Genomic DNA, 21691 nt, shown 5'->3' on the forward strand with positions numbered 1-21691 from the left:
CTGCGTCCACTCCGCCGCTCCCCTCCCCGGGCCCTCCCCTCTCGAGCGAGGGTCGAGTTTGACTGAGGCGCGCGGGGAAGGAGGGGCTACTAGGGATTTGAAAGTGCACGGGCTGCGGAGTGGAGCTCGCATCTGTTCCCGCCGCCCGCGACCGGATTAAATTTCTGCAAATTCAAACTGAATGGGGCTTTCTTCTGCTGCCTTCCAGAGGGCGCCTGCAGCCCGCCGCGCGCTTCTCTTCGGCGGGAGCTGCCGCCCAGCGCACGGCTAGGAGCGATCGCGGGAGCCGGACCCGAGCCCGTGCGGGCCAGACGGCGGCGGCGAGGCGGAGGCGCTCGGGCTCCGGGACCCAGGCACCCAGGCACCCGGACCCCGGGACCCAGGCGCCGCCGGACCGCGCCCCACCCCGCGCGCCCGAGCAGGACGACTGTCATTAGCCTCCTGGACGGGACCCGGGGCGGAATCCTGGTGTCCTGAAAGGGGCCCGGGCGACCCTCCGAGGAAGAACTTTTGGGGGCGGGGTCCCCGCTCCCGCGTCCCCTGGGCGGCCGCTATTGTCTGCGCGCCACGCTTGGCGGCGCGGGGGGCGTGATCGCGGCGGCCCCGGGCGCGGGGTGCAGAGACCCGGGCGGGGCTGGGCCCAGGGCGGCGGCGGGAGAAGCCGAAGGAGCCGGGGGAGCCGAGGAGCCTGAGGAGGAGGAGCTGCGAGCGCGGGAGCCCAGCCTGAGCCGCGCGGGCCGCGGGCGAGCGCGATGCCGGCGGCGGCAGGGGACGGGCTCCTGGGGGAGCCGGCGGCGCCTGGGGGCGGCGGCGGCGCGGAGGACGCGGCCAGGCCGGCGGCGGCCTGCGAGGGAAGTTTCCTGCCGGCCTGGGTGAGCGGCGTGCCCCGCGAGCGGCTCCGCGACTTCCAGCACCACAAGCGCGTGGGCAACTACCTCATCGGCAGCAGGAAGCTGGGCGAGGGCTCCTTCGCCAAGGTGCGCGAGGGGCTGCACGTGCTGACCGGGGAGAAGGTGAGTCGCCCGGGCGCCGTGGGGCTGGGGGACAGGGCGGGAGTCGGCGGCCAGGACCCCGCGGGGAGCACTGCACTGGGAGTCCCAGTGCACAGTCCCGGGCCGAGCGCCTTCCCCTTCTGCCTGGCTTTCCTGTTGGGTTAAAAGAGGGGTCGAGCCAAACGCGCACTCAGCCCCTCTCAGCCTTTCCCGAAGGGCGGCCTGGGGTCAGCTGCCCGGGGGCTGGGGAGGGGACGGCAGTGCCGGGGGAAGCGTCCCGCGCCGCAGTTCTGCAAGTGGAAGGGCGCCGCCTGGCGGACACCAGCGCCGGGGGCGGGATGGGGCCTCTCTGCCCTCCGGGCCGGCAGGGGCTGCGGATCCGTGGCGAGGCGGGAACCAAGGCTAGAGGAGTTGGGCTCTTATGTCGGGGGCGGGGGAGCCGTAAAGCTAACAGCCATCCTCTGGGGGAGCTTAGAGTCTGATTCCCGTCCTGGGCTCTGGGAGGAGGTGGGGGAAGGCTGAGATCCTGCATTCCTCCCCACCTGTGGACTCCAGCAGCTAGGGAATTTTTCGTGCTCAGGCTAGGGTTTGTGCTTCCGCCCTCCACCTGTCCATCCCTCAACCTGTGCGCCTCTCCATCCACTCAACCTTCCCACCCCTGCCGCCCATATCACCCACCATTCTCATTCCCGCCGTTCTCAGCCGCTTCTCTCCGTCTCATCCCCTTCTCTCGGTTCCCCCAGCTCCTGTGTGCCCTCCAGCCTCAGGGTGGGAGCTGCAGTGAAGACCCTGCTACTGGCAGGAGCAGAACTACAGACACCTCCCCAGAGATTGGGAGATGCCTTCTTATCTTTCTAGAAGAGGGGAAAGGAAAGGGGACCTCCCCGAGACCGAAAGGGGCGCCTCTCCAGCCTTGCTGGAAGTTAGATGATTGTGAACCCTTGCCCGGCGAGGGGCAGGTAGATGGAAGGTGTCATTTAGAGCTGTGAGAAGAAACCCAAAAGCTGATGGCTTGCTTTTGAGGTCGGGTCACCCCAGGCTGGAGCTGCCCCAAGCTCCTGTCATCTCGGGCTCAAGGCTGCCCCCAGGCTGGGGGTGGCTCAGCCCTGGAGGGGGACCCGCTCCTTTGTGTGGTCTGTGGGTCAGGGAGGCGTCAGCCGCAAGAAGGGAAGGCGGAGTTCACTTCCCAACCGAGCCGGTGGCCTGGGAGCCGAGCCCTCTGTCTTTCTCCTGGGGACCTCTGCCCAGCCTAGGGCTGCCCTGTGAAACCCCTGGTCACAGGGCCAACCTGCCCTTTTTGCCTGTCACCAGCCTCACCCCACCTTTAGTTCCCCTCTCCCCATTTCCCCACCTTGTCTTGGAGCCTCTTGCCTGTGACTGCAGGTCTCTGCCACCCTTGTCATTTTCCCTGTATTCCCTACAGCCGTTCTGAGTGAGCACTCCTTTATTATGGGTACGTGGGGTTAGAGTGAGTAGTTTTTAAAAGTGCCTGCATTCCCATGCAAAAAGGGAGTGTTCAGTATGAACTTGAGTAACTCTTCAAAAAAAAAAAAAAAGAAAGAAAAACCTCCAAACCTTGTTCTAGTCCGCAGGGAGCGAGGCACACTTTTACTCCTCGATTCGATTCGATTCGATTCGTTTCGTAGTGAGCTGTCTGACTTCCACACTGCGAGTCCGTTCAGGGCGCAAGGATGCTGTGAGGCCACACAGTCGGTTAATTAGAGTGAGCTCACTTCTCCTGGCCCTGTGTAAATTCCTGTTGGCACTGGCGATGGAAGTTTATTTTCATTGGAAACATATAGGATTCAGTCTGGTCGTGCATATTTCCTCTCTAAACATAACAGAAAGAGGCGAGTCTTTATGCTGACAACGTAATGGCAAACACTGCAAGTACATTCTTCTCGCCTGCCCTGCTGCAGGCTTCTGGCTTCTCTCCACTTTGCTGTGTTGTGCTGTGCCTCTGGCTCTGTAGCAGCGCATTTTTGCACCATAAAACTCTTGGCTTGGGCTGAACTGCCTGGGGGTGGATTCAGAGCTCAGCCAACGCTGAGGTTCTGGAGCCCTGTGTCGGGCCCATTGGGAAGCCCCACATGCAGGGCATTCCTGCCCAAATAGGATTCACATGAAGAGACTCGCTGCTCCTCCAGGTGCCCACTCCCCTTTCCCTCCCGTTTTATCTTTCTTAAATGATGAATCTCACTTGATTGTTGCAATGACAGGAGATGTTAATTGGATGTGAAATTGTTCCCCTGGGCCCATTGATGGACTGCGGTTAAGGATGGTGGTTCTTCGGTGGAGAAGGAGGCAGGGGAGAGATGTCTGTGTTGGAAAAACTTGGTTTCCTGGGATGCTTCTCCCCGGCGGGGAGAATCAGTGCGTCAGGGATTGCAGGCATTGGGAGAAATCTGGATTTTAGTTCACTCAGTCGCTGGCTTTAAAGAAACAATGGTGTCATTAATAGCATTTATCTCCCAAAATCCAGCACAGTTAATGCTTAACTAATAGATTTGGGTTTTAGCAGATTGTAGGGATTAAAATGGTTGTGTGTGTGTATGCTTGACTCTGAGAAGGATTGCTAAATTAAAATGAGTCCCCATCCCCACTCTAGTTTTGGATATTACCTAACTAAGGCCAATCCTAACACTTTGGGAGGCCAAGGTGGGTGGATCACTTGAGGTCAGGAGTTCTAGATCAGCCTGGCCAATATGGTGAAACCCTGTCTCTACTAAAAATACAAAAAATAGCCAGATGTGGTGGTGCACACCTGTAATCCCAGCTACTTGGGAGGCTGCGGCAGGAGAATTGCTTGAATTTGGGAGGTGGAGGTTGCAGTGAGCCTAGATTGTGCCACTGCACTCCAGCGTGGGTGACAGAATGAGACTCCATCTCAAAAAAAAAAAAAAAAAAAGAGTTTAAGATTTTAAATTTCTATAAACATTAAACTTAAAATAGAAGCAACTTAGAAACCACGTATAATGTTTCTAATACAGACATTATAAATAATGTTTGTAAGGAATCAGTAAAACAATGGTCCTTTGTCATCAGCAATATATTTAGATAATTCCTTAGAAGTTTGATTTAGTGGCCGGATGTGGTGGCTCATGCCTGTTATCCCAGCACTTTGGGAGGCTGAGGCCAGTGGATCACTTGAGGTCAGGAGTTTGAGACCAGCCTGGCCAACATGGAGAAACCCCATCTCTACTAAAAATACAAAAATTAGCTGGGTGTGGTGACACACACCTGTAGTCCCAGCTGCTTGGATGGCTGACACACGAGAATTGCTGGAACCCTGGTGTTGGTTCATGATCCTATGAACCAGGATAGGCATGGTCTCTGGCACATGACAGGTTATTACGTTTTGTAAAAAATTGATAAAAGTTGAAAAAATATAGTTGGAAAAACTGAATCGAGAAAAGAGTAGGCGTATCTCAGATACTGTAGGCAGGCAAACTACAAAACAAGAACAGACAGTCCGTGCCACTGTTACCTTCTTTTGTGATTGAGTCTCACTGAGATACAAAGTTGAGTATATAAAATGATTGGTTAGGATGTTGAAGTATCTTGTTCTAACCCTTGGTTAAAAAATAATAAGCCTGCTTGTCACTTCCATCAGAACTATTTTTAGGCTAAGAATAAGGGTTGCCTGCTTACTAACTTGCCAATGATCATGCTTAGAGCATGACGGTGCCAGATACCTGGAGTGAAGGAGTTACTAAAAATACGATTTACTATGTTTTGCAGAGCAGGAAATATGACTAATTTTAGAGGTGGCCTTTTGGCAGATCTGTTTTTAGCAAGTATTTCTGAAACAAACAGGTGCTAAATCCTGTATTTTTGAAGTGCTAGAAATTTAGGGGTAATCGCTCTGAGGAACAAGAAATGCTTAGAGAACTGGAAATTCCTATTAATCCTTGGCAGGGACTTCTTGGCAAGAAGGAGGCATTTGCAAAGCACCTGCTTGGTGTGCCCTGTGTGACAAGGCACTGCCTGTAATTTCGGAGATTGCATTCTGCAGTTGCGGGCGGATTCTTTTGAACTTCCTGCTCTGCCTCATCTTTTTGAAGTACTTGTGAATGATGGAAATTGGCACGTAGGGCCTGGTTCCTAGTGTTCATTGATACAGGTCCTATGGACTTCAAAGGGTGCTTTGAGTCAGCGCAACAGTGCAGAAACGGTGCCTGCGGAGAGGAGTACAACCCTACATTTTCTCTGCAGGTGTTGAGTCATGGCTATAGCTACCCGTGCATACCAATCCGACTCAAGTCTGTGAGACTATAGAATTCTGCATGCTGCCAGCTATTGGAGGTCAGCGCGGCCATCATCGGTCCCAGGGTTTATCTGCCCAGAAGGGGTAGGAAGTGGCAGCCATGTGCCCGCGAAGAGAGGGACAGGTTGTGGTGTTCTCTGTGGGAAGGTGGCTCGGACACAGGGTATCATTTGCCTTGGAACGTATATTCCCTCTGTCGATTATTTATGGTAATGGAGAGACCTGTTCTCTTGGCTAGTTGAGACCCATAGATAATCCCCAGGCCTTATTTTAGCTGATGGGTGAAACTTCTTTCTCTACTCAGCCCCGGTCGAAGTGCTGACCTGAATTGAATTTCACGCTTTCTGATAGGAGGTGCTGGGTGGTAAGATGACCAGCAGGAAAGAGCTAGAAACACAAGGCCTGAATAGTCCCCGAGCAGAGGGACGCCTCTGTGAATTCGAGAGAGCTGTTCCCTCTCCCCATCATCAGCACCAGCCCAGTGCTACAGTGTTGTATGGTTTTTTTCGGGGTCCCCCTCCCGTGCACATTCTGGTTAGATGCCTGCAGCAGCCCTGGGGTGGGTAAGCTTGCGGGTGTTCTTGCCTGCATTGATGACGTAGAAGGGTGCCTTGAGTAGATCTTCTCGCTGACATTCTCTATGAGTTTGCTGGGATGGTTCTAACAAATTACTGCACACTGTGTGGCTTCAATAACAGAAATTTATTCTCTCCCAGTTCTGGAGGCCAGAAATCCAAAACCAAGGTGTCGGCAGGGCCGTGCTCCTTCTGTAGCCACAGGGAGGATCCTTCCTTCCCTCTTTCTAGCTTCTAGTGGTGGCGTTTTCTGGCTTATGACTGCAGCACTCGGTCTCTGTGTCTGTCTTCACCCAGTCTGCCTCCCTCTGACTGTCTCTTCTGTCTCTTAATCGCTTCCTGTCTCTTTATAAGGACACCAGTCATGGGATGGAGGTGCACCCTAATCCAGAATTGCCTCATTTTAACTCAATGACATCGACAAAGTCCCTATTTCCAAAGAAGATCATATCCACAGGCACCGAGGGGACTTGAAGGTATCTTTTGGGGGAGCATAGTTCAAGCCCCGGCACCTTTTTAGACTGTCAGTATTGGGTTGTGGCTGATTTCCTGGCAAGCAGATCTTGGGAAGGAGATGAATGTGCTTTTAGGGATTACTCTCAGAACTGACCTCTGCAAGGAAAGGGGCAAAGCAGCACTAGGCAGAGGGAGAAGCTGGGCTCCAATACCGCTCTAAGCCAAAGCCCCCGCCCATGCCGTGGTGAGTGCTGGAGCTGAGCTGGCCCTTCAGAGCTGGCCAACTTGGGCTGAGAGGACTGGGATTTATATTTCTGCATGGGCCAGTCCTTGATGGGGGCTGCCCAGGCAAGGGGCATGGCCTTGGACAGGACAGTTGCTGAGGGCGGTTCCTGGGGAGAGCTCACTCCTGGGGGAGTCAATTCTTCAGCACTGATGGGGAATCTGGGGGTACAGCCCAGCATTTGCTGTTTACTGAAAGAGACAGGGTCAGAGTCCAGGGTTCTTCATCTGAGTCCATACCATATGGACCATAGACAACGTGGGCATCTTTTCCATGCCCACTTGGATATGCGTAGTCATCATTTCCATGTGTTGGTATCAAGTCCTCTCATCTCGTTACCTTGAAATATACAAGGTATGGCCAGGCGTGGTGGCTCACGCGTGTAATCCCAGCACTTCGGGAGGCCGAGGGTGGATCACCTGAGGTCAGGAGTTTGAGACTTGGCCAACATGGTGCAACCCTGTCTCTACTAAAAATACAAAAAAATTAGCCAGGCATGGTGGTGTGTGCCTGTAATCCAAGCTACTTGGGAGGCTGAGGCAGGAGAATCACTTGAACCAGGGAGGTGGAGGTTGCAGTGAGCCGAGATTGTGCCACTGTGCTCCAGCCTGGGCAACAAGAGCGAAAACTCCATCTCAACAACAACAACAACAACAAAGAAATATACAAAGTATTGCTGGTAAGTATAGTCCCCGTAGCAAACTTTAGCATTTAGTCCTTCTATGTATGTATGTTTGTACCCATGAACCAGCTTCTCTTCATCCTGCCCTACCTTGCAGCTCGATTGTGGTCTCTCACCCTGAAATGAAGGAGCAGCCGGCGTGGCATCTTATTAGCAGATTCTATGTGCCACACGCTGGGAAGTTTTCTGGCCTCACATTTCTCTTAGGTTAGACCATCAGGGCTCTGCTGTGTTTCTTGGCACTTACAAGGTTGAAAGCTCCCTTTATATGCTCTATGGGTTTTTTTCCTGAGAACTCTGGGGCAACTGAGAGTTGGGCCAAGTTGTGGCCCAGCATGCCTGCTTCAGAGACGGTGGCACTTTCCTGGGAAGAGACGCTCCCTCCCCCATCACTTGTGAGTGGTGGGAAAAGTCGTGGAAGGAGTTGTGGGAATTTGGATTTTTGATGAGTAGAGTAACAGTTTGGGACATTCTCATGCACGAAAATAACTACTCAGGGTAGAGCCACCTGTTAACATCCTCTTAGCACTCTTACGGTGGCCACTCTGCCCTAGCTACGCAACTTCTCATCACTGGGTTCTTTTTGGTTTTTAATCATCTTTGTGTTTGCAAGATGTGTTTGGTTAAGTTTTGGAACTGGTAATACAGACACATGGTCTGAAATTCAAAGGTTCTGAGAGGGTTTGCAGTGAGAAGTAACTGCTTCTTATCTGGGCTCTTCAGTTCCTGGGTCTTCTGGTGAGAGGCCACCCCTCCTCCTAGTCCTTGTGTATCACTCCAGAGATACCCTATATGCATAGGAACCCACATACATATTTGTAGATGCGTAGGTATGGGCAGATTTTTCTTCTTTTATTGATACAAAAGAATGCATAGAATGTGTAATGATCAAGCCAGAGAATCGACGTGTCCATCACCTAAGTATTCATTTCCATGGGTTGGTATCATTTCAAGTCCTCTATTCTAGTTACCTTAAAATATACAAAGTATTGCTGCTAAGTATAGTCACCCTAACAAACATTAGAATTTAGTTCTTCTATCTATGTATGTTTGTAACCATGAACCAGCTTCTCTTCATCCATCCCTCCCACCCACCAGGGCAGATGTATTTTTAAACTGTACATGCTGTTCATTATCTTGCTTTTTCACTTAGCAATATGTCTTGAGCATCCTTCCCCATGACTACTACAAAATTGCCTCACTCTTTATGTTAATTAATTATTGCATAGTAGTCACTGTGTAGAGGAATCGTGTTGACTTAATCATCCCTTGTTGATGGACATTTAGGTAGTACATAATTTTTTTTTTTTTGTTACAAACCATAGTGCGATAAATATCAATTTCCATTTGTCACTTTATAAATGTGACCCTTCAGTGTATCTGAGGGGTAAATTCCTAGTCTTAGGCCAAAAGGTATGTCTGTTTTAACTGTTGATAAGTATTGCCAAATTGCCTGCCATAGAGGTTGGCAATTTAGAATCACATTTATAACCCTTATAATTTATAAGGGTTCCCGACTTATAATCACACCCATCTGGTACTGGAGTGTTTGCTTTTCCACATGTCAGCCAACAGGGTACTCATTTTGATCTTTGCCAATCTAGTGTATTAAACAGAGTATCTTGTTTTATTTATTGTTTCTCTTATTTACATGGGAGTTGAGTATATTTTCATACCTTCTCAACTGTTTGTGCTTCATTTCTGTTCATTGTTCACGTCCATTCCCCACTTTTCTTTTGGGTTTTTGGCCTTTTTCTTATTGATTTGTAGGAGCTCTTTATCTATTAAGGGAATTAGTCCTCTTTGAGTGACGTATTTTGCAGTGTCTACCATCTTCCCTCGCTCCCCATTATTCTTTCTCTTTTTCTTTGTGGTTCTTGCCATTTGCAGAAGTTATTTCTTGGGAGTTCATGAACTAGAGAAGGATAATTGATAAGTTTTGGAGGTCTACGGAGCCCTATCAATTGTGTGCATGTAAACATGTTTCTGAAGAGAGGGTCCATGGGTTTCATCATATTCTAAATGGAGTTATTTACCTCTAAAATAGTAAGAGCCACTGCTTTGTTGCCCATCCTTGTTGGCTCTGCTGACTAAATGGAGGTCTGCAGATTACTGGGCTGAGGGTTTGGATCACCTTGGTTTGTTAACAACAGTGCCAATTGGTCTAAAGTTGCAGATTATACACACTCAGGCTAGGCAAGTGGGTTCTGCGACCATGGCCCTGGACTAAGCACCCTTGATTCCACCCCCACCCTTACCATGCCTGGATTGCAAGGGAGAGGCATACTGTGTGGGATGATCTTTGGAAATCTTTGACTCTTGCTGGTTTAAGTAAAACAACTGTGAATCCATGTCTCATCATCTCTTCGTGGGAAAGGTGGTACCATTTATGGTGGGATGGTTGCTATGATCAGAATGTTTGTGTCCCCCAAAATTCTTTTGTTGAAATTCAAACCTCCAGTGTGATGGTATTTGGAGATGGGGCCTTTGGGAGGTGATGAGATCTACCCTCATGAATGGGATTAGTGCCCTTATAACAGGTGCCTCACTGAGGTTGTAGTGAAAAAAAAAAAAGCCAGGCCTGGTGGCTCACACCTGTAATCCCAGACTTTGGGAGGCCGAGGTGGGTGGATCACTTGAGGTCCAGAGCTTGAGACCAGCCTGACCAGCATGGTGAAACCCCATCTCCACTAAAAATACAAAAATTATCCAGGCGTGGTGGTGGGCACCTGTAATCCCAGCTACTCGGGAGGCTGAAACAGGAGAATTGCTTGAACCTGGGAGGCAGAGGTTGCAGTGAGCCAAGATCACGACATTGCACTCTAGCCTGGGTGACAAGAGCAAAACTCTGTCTCAAAAAAAAAAAAAAAAAAAGAAAGAAAGAAAGGGTGCCTAAAGGAGCTTGTTTGCCCTTCTACCATATGAGGACTCAGAGAAAAGGTGCCATTTCTATGAGCCAGAAAACAGGCCCTCATCTGACACTGGATCTGCTGGTGTGTTAGGCTTAGACTTCCCAGCCTCCAGAATTGTGAGAAATGTATGTCTGCTCTTTTTTTTTTTTTTTTTTTTTTGACGAGTGTCACTCTTTGTTGGCCAGGCTGGAGTACAATGGCACCATCTTGGCTCAGTGCAACCTCCACCTTCTGGGTTCAAGTGATTCTCCTGTCTCAGCCTCCCGAGTAACTGGGACTACAGGTGCATGCCACCACGCCCCACTAATTTTTTTTATTTTTAGTAGAGATGGGGTTTCATTCCCCATGTTGGTCAGGCTGGTCTCAAACTCCTGACCTGAGGTGATCCACCCGCCTTGGTCTCCAAAGTGCTGGGATTACAGGCACGAGTCACCGTGCCTGGCCAAATTGTCTGTTCTTTATAAGGCATCCAGTCTATGGTATTATGTTACACCAGCCCAAGCTGACTAAGACAGTGGTTGAGAAGAAAGAGAAAGGGGGAGTATCGAGGGAAATGAAAACCTTTCAAGGAGCAAGAGCCACTACATAACTTGGACTTAAAATGTACTAAGCCGAGTATTAATACAGTAATGCATGTGCGTGGCAGTGCACCTTGGGACTCTTTGAGCGGCTTTGTCTACTTGAGAAGCCCTCTGAGGAGTAGCCCTGGTGGGGCCGACAGGCGGGCCCTGCTGTTGGAATTCCTGTGGCCTCAGCCTGACGACCATCTCTGAATGCCCTGTCACTCTCTGCCCCTTCCCTCTGCTTTGTCCCTCCTCACCACTTGGACTGGTGTGCTAGGGCTGCCATAAGAGAGCAGCACAGACCTGGGGACTGGAACAGCAAGGCCTTACTGTTTCTCATTCTGGAGGCTGGAAGTCCAAAATCAAGGTGTTGGCAGGGTGGGTCCTTCTGAGGCTGTGCAGGAAGGATCTGTTCCATGCCCCGCTCCTCGGCTTATCCATGGCCGTCTTCTTCCTGTGTCTCTTTACATCATCTGCCCTCCACATGTGTCTGTCTCTCCCTGTACAAATGTTCCCTTTTGTTTTCTTTTTTTTTTTTTAGATGGAGACTTGCTCTGTTGCCCAGGCTGTTGTGTAGTGGCACAATCTTGGCTCACTGCAACCTCTGCCTCCAGGGTTCAAGCGATTTTCTTGCCTCAGCCTCCTGAGTAGCTGGGATTACAGGTGTGCCCCACCACACCTGGCTAATTTTTGTATTTTTAGTAGAGACCATTTCACCATGTTGGTCAGGCTGGTCTTGAACTCCTGACCTCATGACCCGCCTGCCTCAGCCTCCCAAAATGCTGGGATTACAGATGTGAGCCACCACACCTGGCCTATGTTCCCTTTTGATAAGGACACCAGTTCAAATTGGATCAGGGCCCACCTTAATGACCTCACTTTAACTTGATTACTTCTCTAAAGACCTCATATTCAGGGGTCTGGGCGCAGAGGTTCATCCCTATAATCTTAGCTCTTTGGGAAGCCCAGGAAGGCAGATCACCTGAGGTCAGGAGTTTGAGACCAGTCTGGCCAACAAGGTGAAACCCTGTCTCTATGAAAAATACAAAAGTTATCTGGGTGTGGTGGTGCACACCTGTAAACCCAGCTACTCGGGAAGCTGAGGCATGAGAATCACATGAACCTGGTTGGGAGGCGGAAGTTGCAGTGAGCCGAGATTGTGCCATTGCACTCCAAATTGGGAGACAGAATGAGACTCTCAAAAAAAAAAAAAAAAAAAAAAAAAGACCTCGTATTCAAATAAAGTACTGAGATACTGGAGTTAGGACTGCAACAGATGAATTTTGAGGGGACATAATTAAACCTTTAACGTCACCTGATCCCATGGCATATATTTAGAGTTGATGTGTTTATCTCCCCACTAGAGTGTAAGCCCCATGAGGGGAGACCACTGCTCTATCCCCAGTGCCAAGAATAGTTTCTGGTACAGAGAATATGCTCAGAAAATCCTTTTTTTTTTTGAGACAGTTCTGCTCTTGTTGCCCAGGCTGGATCTTGGCTCACTGCAACCTCCGCCTCCCAGGTTCAAGCTATTCTCCTGTTTCAGCCTCTCAAGTAGCTGAGATCACAGGTGCACACCACCACGCTTAGCTAATTTTTGTATTTTTAGTAGAGATGGAGTCAGGCTGGTCAGGCTGGTCTCGAACTCCTGACCTCAGGTGATCCACCTGCCTCGGCCTCCCAAAGTGCTGGGATTACAGGCATGAACCACCGCGCCTGGCCAGAAAATGTTTTATGAATGGATCCAAGCATGGTTTAATCTTCCTAAGGCATGTGACAGCCTTCTTGGGGGGTAATGTCCAAGCTGGTAGGCTCTGGTTCTGCAAGCGCTGTACGTTTCTCTCATTCCTTGCTGCTGTGGGTATGCCTGTCTGGGTGATGACTATGTTGAACGGGTTGTCTGGCTGGTGCTCTGTAGAAAACTCCTGGCCCCGGAACAGCTGTGTTTTCTGCAGGAATTTAGGTAGGCACCTAGGTATCTGAGTGACAGGTAACCAACCAGAACCAGACAATATTTTGCAGTGTCAGGGGACTGTTAACGGACCTCGCTCTTTCCTGAGAAAATGTAGCAACACTGCAACAGATGGGAGAAGTTGCTATTTGCAAACATACATTTTATTTTGGATGTTTCCCATGGAGATATATGTAGTTTTGGAGTCTGTGTCTTTGACTGTAATTTTTTTTTATAAGTTTATTAGTCTCCTAAGCCACATTCCTGCCAAAACATTTTGCAATCCTGCTTGCTTCTCTTGCCCATTTTCTGAGCCATTTGATTTCATTCTGGGCTCCCTCCCTGCATCACCAATGCCGTTTTAATCCTCTATTTGAGTTCTTGTTGTCTTACGTTCGACCCCAAGGCTTTTGGTAAGTTGTCAGGCCATCTTTCTGCCTTTCTTCAGACGCTTTTGTACGTGAAGCTCCTCTCTTTGTCACCATCGGCTCTTTGCCGGAGCTCTGTGTGTGGCAGCTTGAAAGTACGCAGCAGTAGTGGGTGCCCCGTGAGCACAGAGCGTGGTGCTAAGAGACAAAGGAACAGTGGATGTTGCAGCCACCTTCAGGGAGCCTTGCCAGCTCAGTTAAGGGATGATAGAATGAAGTTTGGATTCTTAGTGACTCCCTTGTCTATCTGGAGCAGAACACGGATTGCATAACCTTCCAAATCAACAAAAACCGGCAGGAAAGAAATGGGTACATGGTTTTTGCTTTGACCCTGAGGAGGTCATGCTGATCACGAAAATAATGAACATTTGTGGATCTCGTACCATCTGCTGGGCCATGTCTTGGATGCTTTGTTGCATAAGACAGCTTACTCTTCATAGCAGCCTTTTGTGGTAGGTACTGTTGTCCTGATTTTGCAGAGATGACCAGGATCTTGGTTTGCCTAGGACTCTCTCAAGTTTAATGTAGGAAGTCTTGGATTTGAGGAAGCCCCTCAGATAATGCCAAAACCACATTCACCCAGGAAAACATTTCATCAGAGTGTTTGGAGTCCAAACTGCAGGTTTCCAAATAAAAGTATTAATAAGTAGCCAATCAGGTCATGAATCAGTGAAGAAGTAAAGTGCAAAGCCCTGGACATTACTGGGATGCTTTTGTGCGTAATAATAACATCCATGTGTGCTCCCAAGGAGTGAGGGGTGCTTCTCTCACATATGTAGTACTGGTCTACCATCTTTATGCATTCACTGTGAGATGAGGAGCTTGAGCTATTAATAATATGTGTGTTAGGCAAGATGCAGTGGCTCACGCCTGTAATCCCAGTACTTTGGGAAGCCGAGGCAGGTGGATCACTTGAGATCGGGAGTTTGAGACCAGCCTATCCAACATGGTGAAACCCTGTCTCTACTAAAAATACAAAATTAGCTGGATGTGGTGGTGCATGCCTGTAATCCCAGCCACTCGGGAGGCTGAGGCAGGAGAATCCCTTGAACCCAGGAGGTGGAGGTTATGGTGAGCCGAGATTGCAGGCCATTGCACTCCAGCCTGGGCAACAAGAGTGAAACTCACCTCAAAAAACAAACAGACAAACAAACACACACACAAAAAATGGGTGTTGTATGTGCACACACAAATGTATGTGTGTGTATACATATATATACATGCATATACACAGATGTATTTGTGTGTTATATACAACATTAAATATAAATTATATAATACTATGCTAAATATAAACACACACATATACCTTTTTGTTAGCAGACTTCCTCAATGAAGGAAGCAGTGGGGACTAGTAGCTCTCTGGGTAGCTCTGGTTAGCATCCGTCTATCTCTAGTACTTCTCTTTTGTGCTGAGGGTTGAAAAATCTACCAGAGGGGCGAGAGGTTTTGAATCACATCGTGAAGCTGGAAGTTCATTCCTATGTCGCACAGTGAACAGTCCCTTCCAATCTCCTCATTAAACCATCCTCCTATGAGAATGAACACAGATTACCTATTAAAAACAAAACAAAATACCCAGTGCTTTTGCCTTATTATGCCAAGCCAGACCAGCTTTCCCAAGCCATTGCTTAGTCCTCACTTGGGCTGAGAAAGGACATCAGAGGCAAATGGAATGAGGAAGTGCCCCAGGTGAAAAGCAAGCTTAGGGAAAGTTAGCTGTGGAGTCTGAGATCAGAATATTTTAACATTTTATCTGAGCCCTACGGTAGTGAAACCAAATGGATAAAGATAAGTGTTATCACTTATATAATCTGGTTTTTAGTTGGAATTACTGCTGCTCTGATGTAGCTTTCTCAGTGCATTCTTGATTCCAGGTTAAAAATTTAATTAGAGAAACTAGTCGATGACTCAGTTCTCAGTTGAACATTTACATTTAATAATACTAATAACGAAAACTTGTTTTGAAAACACGTCTCCAGGTTTGTATAGTGTCATTCCCATAGGGTGACATTTTATTCTATTAAAAGCTAACATTTGTGAGAAGTAGTTGCAATTTCAAGGCCAATTTGACATAATAAAACTTGAATTTCTCTCTGGAGGGAAGGTGCTGGATGGCTATTGTACTCCCACCTAATTTATTACTCTGAGATGCTTTTTCCAAGATCAAGAGTGAGCTTTTTATCATAAAGGCCATTAAAGCAGCTGAGAAAGTACCTGAGAATGTGTGGGGTAACAGATAGTTTCTTTCCAGTGTTCAGACTTAGAATTGTGTCCTCCAGATTTCAAAGGAACATATTACTCAACAGCGCATTTATTTTTAAAAAGTCTAATATAAATCAGTGTTTTTTCTATGATCAACTATAAATATTTTTTAAATAATATATTTTTAAGTATTTTTGACCAAGCATTAAGAATTTTAAAATTCTTTAAATCTTAACTAATTTATTATACTGTGACTTAACTGTCACAGGTATATTCCAGAATATTTGAGATTTTTAACAGATCAAAAGAAATCTTGAGCTCATATTTGATAGTTGCCATCTAAATCATGGCCACTTATACATACTTTTTTATTGTCAGTTTTGCCACTTGTTACTATACTGATCACATTGCATTATCCACTCTTTCTGTTTTAGATACCTTTTGTTTTGAGACAGAGTCTTGCTCTATTGCTCAGGCTGATGTGCAATGGCGCAGTCTCAGCTCACTGCGACCTCCGTCTCCTGGGTTCAAGCGATTTTCCTGCGTCAGCCTTCCAAGTAGCTGGTATTACAGGCACCCGCCACCATGACCAGCTAATTTTTGTGTTTTTAGTAAAGACAAGATTTCACCTTGTTGGTTCGGCTGGTCTTGAACTCCTGACCTCAGGTGATCCATCTGCCTCAGCCTCCCAAAGTGCTGGGATTACAGGCGTGAGCCACCACGCCCAGCAGATAAATATTCTTTTAAAGTTTGATTTCTGGTGATGCATGGCATTCCATTATTTGGAGCTGCTGTGATTTTTAAATCCAGTTCCCAATTGTTGGACATTGAGGTTGTTTCAAAATTTTCCCTGGATACGTGATACTGCTGTTACTATCCTTGTATGTTCATCTCTGAATCATTCCTTAAGATAAATAGTTGGAAGGCTTTTGACACATTGCCACATTGCGCTTCAGAAAGGTTATACCAAGTGACACAACAGATACGAAAGTGACTTTTTAACTGAGCATTTTGATAATTAGTAAGGCTAATCATAATTTGTGTACTTGATTGAAAATGTGTTTCTTCTTTTATGAACTATTAATAATTTTCCCCCATCTTTCTCCTGTTTATCTTACTGGTTTATAGAAACTCTTTTCGTATTACAGGTATTAGCTTTTGTTTACAAAAAAAAAACTTTAGACAAATTAAATTTGACGATTTAATTGAGCCAAGAATGATTTGAGAACGGAGCACCCCCCGGCCCTGACCCCCAACCAGACAAAATGGAAGTGAGGTACAGAAACAGGCTGGGCGTGGTGGCTCACGCCTGTAATCCCAGGACTTTGGGAGGCCGAGGTAGGTGGATCACTTGAGGTCAGGAGTTTGAGACCAGCCTGGCCAATGTGGCAAAACCCTGTCTCTACTAAAAATACAAAAATTAGCTGGGCGTGGTGACCCACCCCTGCAATCCCAGTTACTCGGGTGGCTGAGGCATGAGAGTGGCTTGAACCCAGGAGGCGGAGGTTGCAGTGAGAGGAGATTGCGCCTCTGCCCTCCAGCCTGGGCGACAGAGTGAGACTTTGTCTCAAACAAACAAACAAAAAAGAAAAGAAAAGAAAGAAACAGCTGGATTGCTTACAGCTTGGCATTTGTCTTATTTGAACATGTGAACACACCTGTGATTGGCCCAGACTCTGTGATTGGTACAAGAGCAGATTACATTTAATAATACTATTAAATGTATTATTACACATCTGTTTACACATTCTGTTAGGATCCTGTTTACACATGCAAGTTAGGTTACAGTTCACTATGTACAGATAAACCATTAGGCTGAACTTAAAATATGTAAGAAAGCAACTTTAACTCAACTTTATTTAACATTTTGTTATGTTGCAAATATTTTCTCCCAGGTGGTCATTTGCCTTTTGATTCACCTTATGGTGCTTTTATTTTAGGAAGGGGGCAGAGGCACATAGAAATGTTGTGTTTTGTCGAATCAATCCAATAGCCTTTTATCTTTAGTTTTCTCTTATTGCTTTTATGCATAAGTAACCTAGAGGGCTTGTTGTTGGTTTTGTCTTATACATGATCAGTGGGTCCAGTGTTTCATAGTTGTCTGCAGAAAAATCTTTGCATTGGGTAGGGATATTTGACTACAGATTCTAACCTGTTACATAATGATTTAACCTGTTGGTGTTATGTACTAAAGCACAGGCTGTGGGGACTGACAGCTTGGGGCTCCCATCTGCTTTCTGCTACTTGGTATCTGTGTGATCTTGGGCACAGTGTTCAAAAACTCTAAACTTCAGCTTCTGTATCTGCAAAATGGTGACAACCATACCTCATGGTATTCAATGAGAATTTGGTTTTTAAAAAATACATACATATACATATATATATATATGGTGTGTGTGTGTGTGTGTGTGTGTGTGTAAAGCACATAGCCTGAAAATACAGTCATTATTGTGTTAGTCAAGAAACAGTGGCCGGATGTGGTGGCTCATGCCTGTAATCCCAGCACTTCGGGAGGCTAAGGCGGGCGGGTCACCTGAGATCAGGAGTTCGAGACCAGCCTGTCCAACATGGTGAGACCCCTGTCTCTACTAAAAAAATTCCAAAAAATTAGCCAGGCATGGTGGCGCATGCCTGTAGTCCCAGCTACTTGGGAGGCTGAGGCAGGAGAATCACGTGAACCCGGGAGGCGGAGGTTGCAGTGAGCTGAGATCACACCACTGCGCTTTAGCCTGGGAGACAGAGCCAGACTCTCTCTGAAGAAAAAAAAAAAAAAAGGGAAAGAAGAAAAAAAGAAATGGTAGTTGGTTGTTCTCTTCATTTAGACTTTCATAGTTACACTTACGCCTTAAAAGTATGTATTATTTAGCGTCTTTTAGGTAGTAAGAAACAGATACCCACTCAGTTTATCATAGATAACAGTGTTTTATTTTAAGGATAAAGTGAGGTGAGGCAAAAGATGATGGGGGCGCCTCTTCCGTCAACACCTCCCTGAGGACCGGAGTGCCTCTCCGGAGGTCTGCATTCCTGGGATTCCACTTCCCTCTTGCCCACCTCTGCCTTGGACCTCCTTTTCTTGGCAGCTTCTGTGCTTCCTAGGGAGCATCCTGCCATTCACCCTGCCCCCTGCCTCAAGGCTTCTCACTATTCCTGGCTTCCCTGCCTCCTCCTGTGTTTCACTTTCTGCTCTTTCTGGATGTAGGGGAGGGAGAATGTCTTCCCTCCACCTTTCTACGTCTTTGGTTGGGCTACAGATTAAACTGACATAAGACAGAGTAGAAGGAGGAAAACCACATTTAGGGACACCGTATGCATGGGAGTCCCACAGAATATGAGACTCCAAGAAGGGCCAGGTCATGGAAGCTTCTACAGCATCCTGAGCTACAGAAAAGAATAGGGGCTTGAGGCTTTGGGGGTGGTGGCGATGCGTTATGGGAGGATGAGGGGAAGGAATGTATGGTGGTGAATAAAGGTTGCCTTGTTATGCAGATAAAAGTCTTCCAGGTAATAAAAGTTACCTGGAGCAACTCTCTTCCTGATACATAAATTTTCTTTATAGATATTATTATTATTATTATTTGCAAAAGAACAGCTTTTCAGAGCTACTTCTATGTTTGCAGTTTCTCAGGATAACCAGCTCAAACTATGCCAAATAATTATAATTGGAGTGTCATGTTCTGGTCTCCTATAGTCATGTTTCGGGGTGGTTGGTGTGTCCTGAGCCCCAACATGGGTATTATTGGGTCTCCTTATATTTCTGGGATTGATGACATCGTGGTAGAAGTGTGATACTGGAATCCTTACTGACCTTACCTCCTTGTCACCATTTTGCCACTGAGTGTCCTTTAACAGCAGAGAATCATTTTGACAGTGGAAGAAAGAATACTATTGATAGATGATCCTCCACGAGTTACCAGATTAGTATGGTTTGAGAAAGTTTGTGGGACAATTTAATTCTCATGGTTTTGCTCGGGTAGGCAACTCTTGCCTCAACACTCAGGAAAACATGTTATTGCCTTTAAGGGTTACACTTTCTCCCATGTTTGTGTTTTTGGGGATAGCTTGCTGCATTTTTTCACTGACCCTTTGCTAGAAGTTCTGTCATTTCCAATGTGATCTAAGGCCCCTTTGGATTCCGGGACTGGGTTGAGAATTTTGTCTTGGATTCTTATTGCCAAAATTTCTGGGTTTCCAATTCCTGTGGTTTCTCCCTTCTTCCCCAAGGCTGCGTTTCTTTTGTACCTTTTCAACCGCTTTTGGCTGCCAGTTGTCCTCTGGTGTGAGAATAGAATATTGATTGCTTCCTGTTGCCTGTGGGACAGGAATGCTTCTTGAATTAGAGCTAATTTTGGAGTTTAAAGTATTAAATGTCAAATTTGAAAGAAAGCATGTCTAAGACCTCTTTGTTGTGGAAAGGAAGGTCATCCCAGGGCCTAGGGGAAGGGAAAGGAAGGAAGAAAAGAGAAAGGAGAAAATAGCTGATGACTTCTCCTTTTTCCAGATCATTCCCTCTACACTCATGGAACGCTCTTTCCATTTTCGTAAAATCCATTTTTAGACTCAGAATTCTGCATCTCAAGCCATTTGCCAGGTGTACTGTGATGTCAGAATACTCACTGCTGGGGAAATTGCCCAGTTGTAACTAGCTTAAAAAATAACACAAATGGTACCTTTACTTGGAGATGATCGTTTGTTTTTTCATTCAAACACTTCGTGATGGCCCTTTTTATGCAGAGCTGCTGATAACCTGTATGGGCTTTTGTACACATTGGAAAAGCTGTGCCTTGCCAGACCAATTAGAAAAAGACATCCCCTCTGGGTCAACCAATTAAAAAAAAGCACATCCTCAAGTGGGCCAATTAGAAAAGGCATCCCCTCTGGGCAGCCCAGTTGGACAAAGGCTTCCTGTTTGAATGGACGCAGCTGCAAGGTGCATGGTTTAGCAAACAGACAGCATTTCGGGAGGAAAATGTATCCTTAGGGCACAGAGTTGGCAAGCCAAGTGGGGTCTGGATTTTTCCCCCCAAATGGCCCCTTCCATTGGGTGCTTTTGTCTGAGGCACCAAGTGCGCTGTGAACAGGCTCAAGAATCAAATCTGCCCCGGTGGAGCCTGCCTCCTGGAGTGGGAGCTAAGCTGTGAATCACAAACACGGAACTCATGCTATTACAGTGGAAAAGTCCATGTTTCTTCCAACAGTGACTGATTAAGTGTCCCAGGATTTTAGCGAATCTCAGGTAAAAATCTGCAGAATCAGTCCTGGTCTCTTTCTTTGGCAAAGTCTGCTTTGTTGCTTGTTCTGTAAGAGAAAGAGAAGCAAGATGAAGAATTTGGATGATAAATAAATTCAGTGTGTTTATGTCACTCAAGGCCCAGGAGACACAAGACATGCTCTGGCATAAGTAACAATTAGGGTCTTGGGGAAATGCCCTTCACAAGACCTGTGAACTTTGTGTCTCCTGAGTCATCATTCAACCTGCCGCAGGGGCCCAGGGCTCTCAGACTTCCTGTGTGTTAAGAGCCGAAGCAGCTGTTAAACTAGAGTCCCAGAGACTCCGGTCTGCAAATTCGAAGAGAAAATTCCCCCCAAAGTGCTGATTGCTTATCAGCCCTGTTCCTTCCTTGGGTGGGGAAAGGGTGTGACAATTTAATAACGGGCCTGTGACAATTACATGCAAGTGGAGAGAATGAAAAACCAGCCTTGGAACAGAGATTTTTTTCTATTTTCTTTTCTGGGAATGGTACGTGGTGGTTTTGGCTTTCTCTGTGTGTAATCGGAGAGGCCCATCCGTCTCTGTGTGACAGAATAAAATTTCAGCATTAGGAAAGTAACTTCGGATTTCTCACAAACAGCTGGGTGGGCCATGCCTCACTGGTGCTCAGGCCGAAGCAACCTTTTAAATAGAGTTGCCCAGTGTGGCTTCTGCATCCGAAAGGGCCAGTGAGCTGCTGTGTGTTTCGCGGTGGTTGCTGAGCTCTTGTTATCCTGAGCACCCCTGGTGGAGGGTCAGTGTGAAGGAGGGCATTACCTTGAACCTGACAAGTCTTATATCTGTCAGGGTGTTTGCTGTGGGCTGAATTGTGACCCCCAACCCCAAATTCATACGTTGAAGTCCTAACCCCCAGTATCTCAGAAGGCGACTGCATTTGGAGATAGGATCATAAAGGGGTGATTAAGGTGCAATGAGGTTATCTGGATGGGCCTTAATCCAATATACCTGGTGTCCCTAGAAGAAGAGGAAATTTGGACACAGACGTGCGCACATACAGAGAGAGACTGTGCGAAGGCACAGTGAGAAGGTGGCCATCTACACGCCCAGGAGAAGGGCCTCAGGAAGAAACGACCCTGCTGACACTTTGATCTCAGACTCGGGGCATCCA

At 47.3% G+C, this 21691-nt stretch overlaps 1 protein-coding gene across 1 annotated transcript in view; it reads left to right on the top strand.

The window, feature by feature from the left end:
* Window positions 1-752: 752 nt before the first annotated feature.
* Window positions 753-21691, top strand: part of HUNK (hormonally up-regulated Neu-associated kinase) — a 125444-nt gene continuing 104505 nt past the window's right edge. Inside the window, exon 1 of the mRNA XM_021935540.2 lies at window positions 753-1013. Within this exon, the coding sequence (XP_021791232.1) occupies window positions 753-1013 (261 nt within the window). The remainder of the gene's footprint in view (window positions 1014-21691) is intronic.

The sequence above is a fragment of the Papio anubis genome, chromosome 4, assembly GCF_008728515.1.
Source record: "Papio anubis isolate 15944 chromosome 4, Panubis1.0, whole genome shotgun sequence".
NCBI lineage: Eukaryota > Metazoa > Chordata > Mammalia > Primates > Cercopithecidae > Papio > Papio anubis.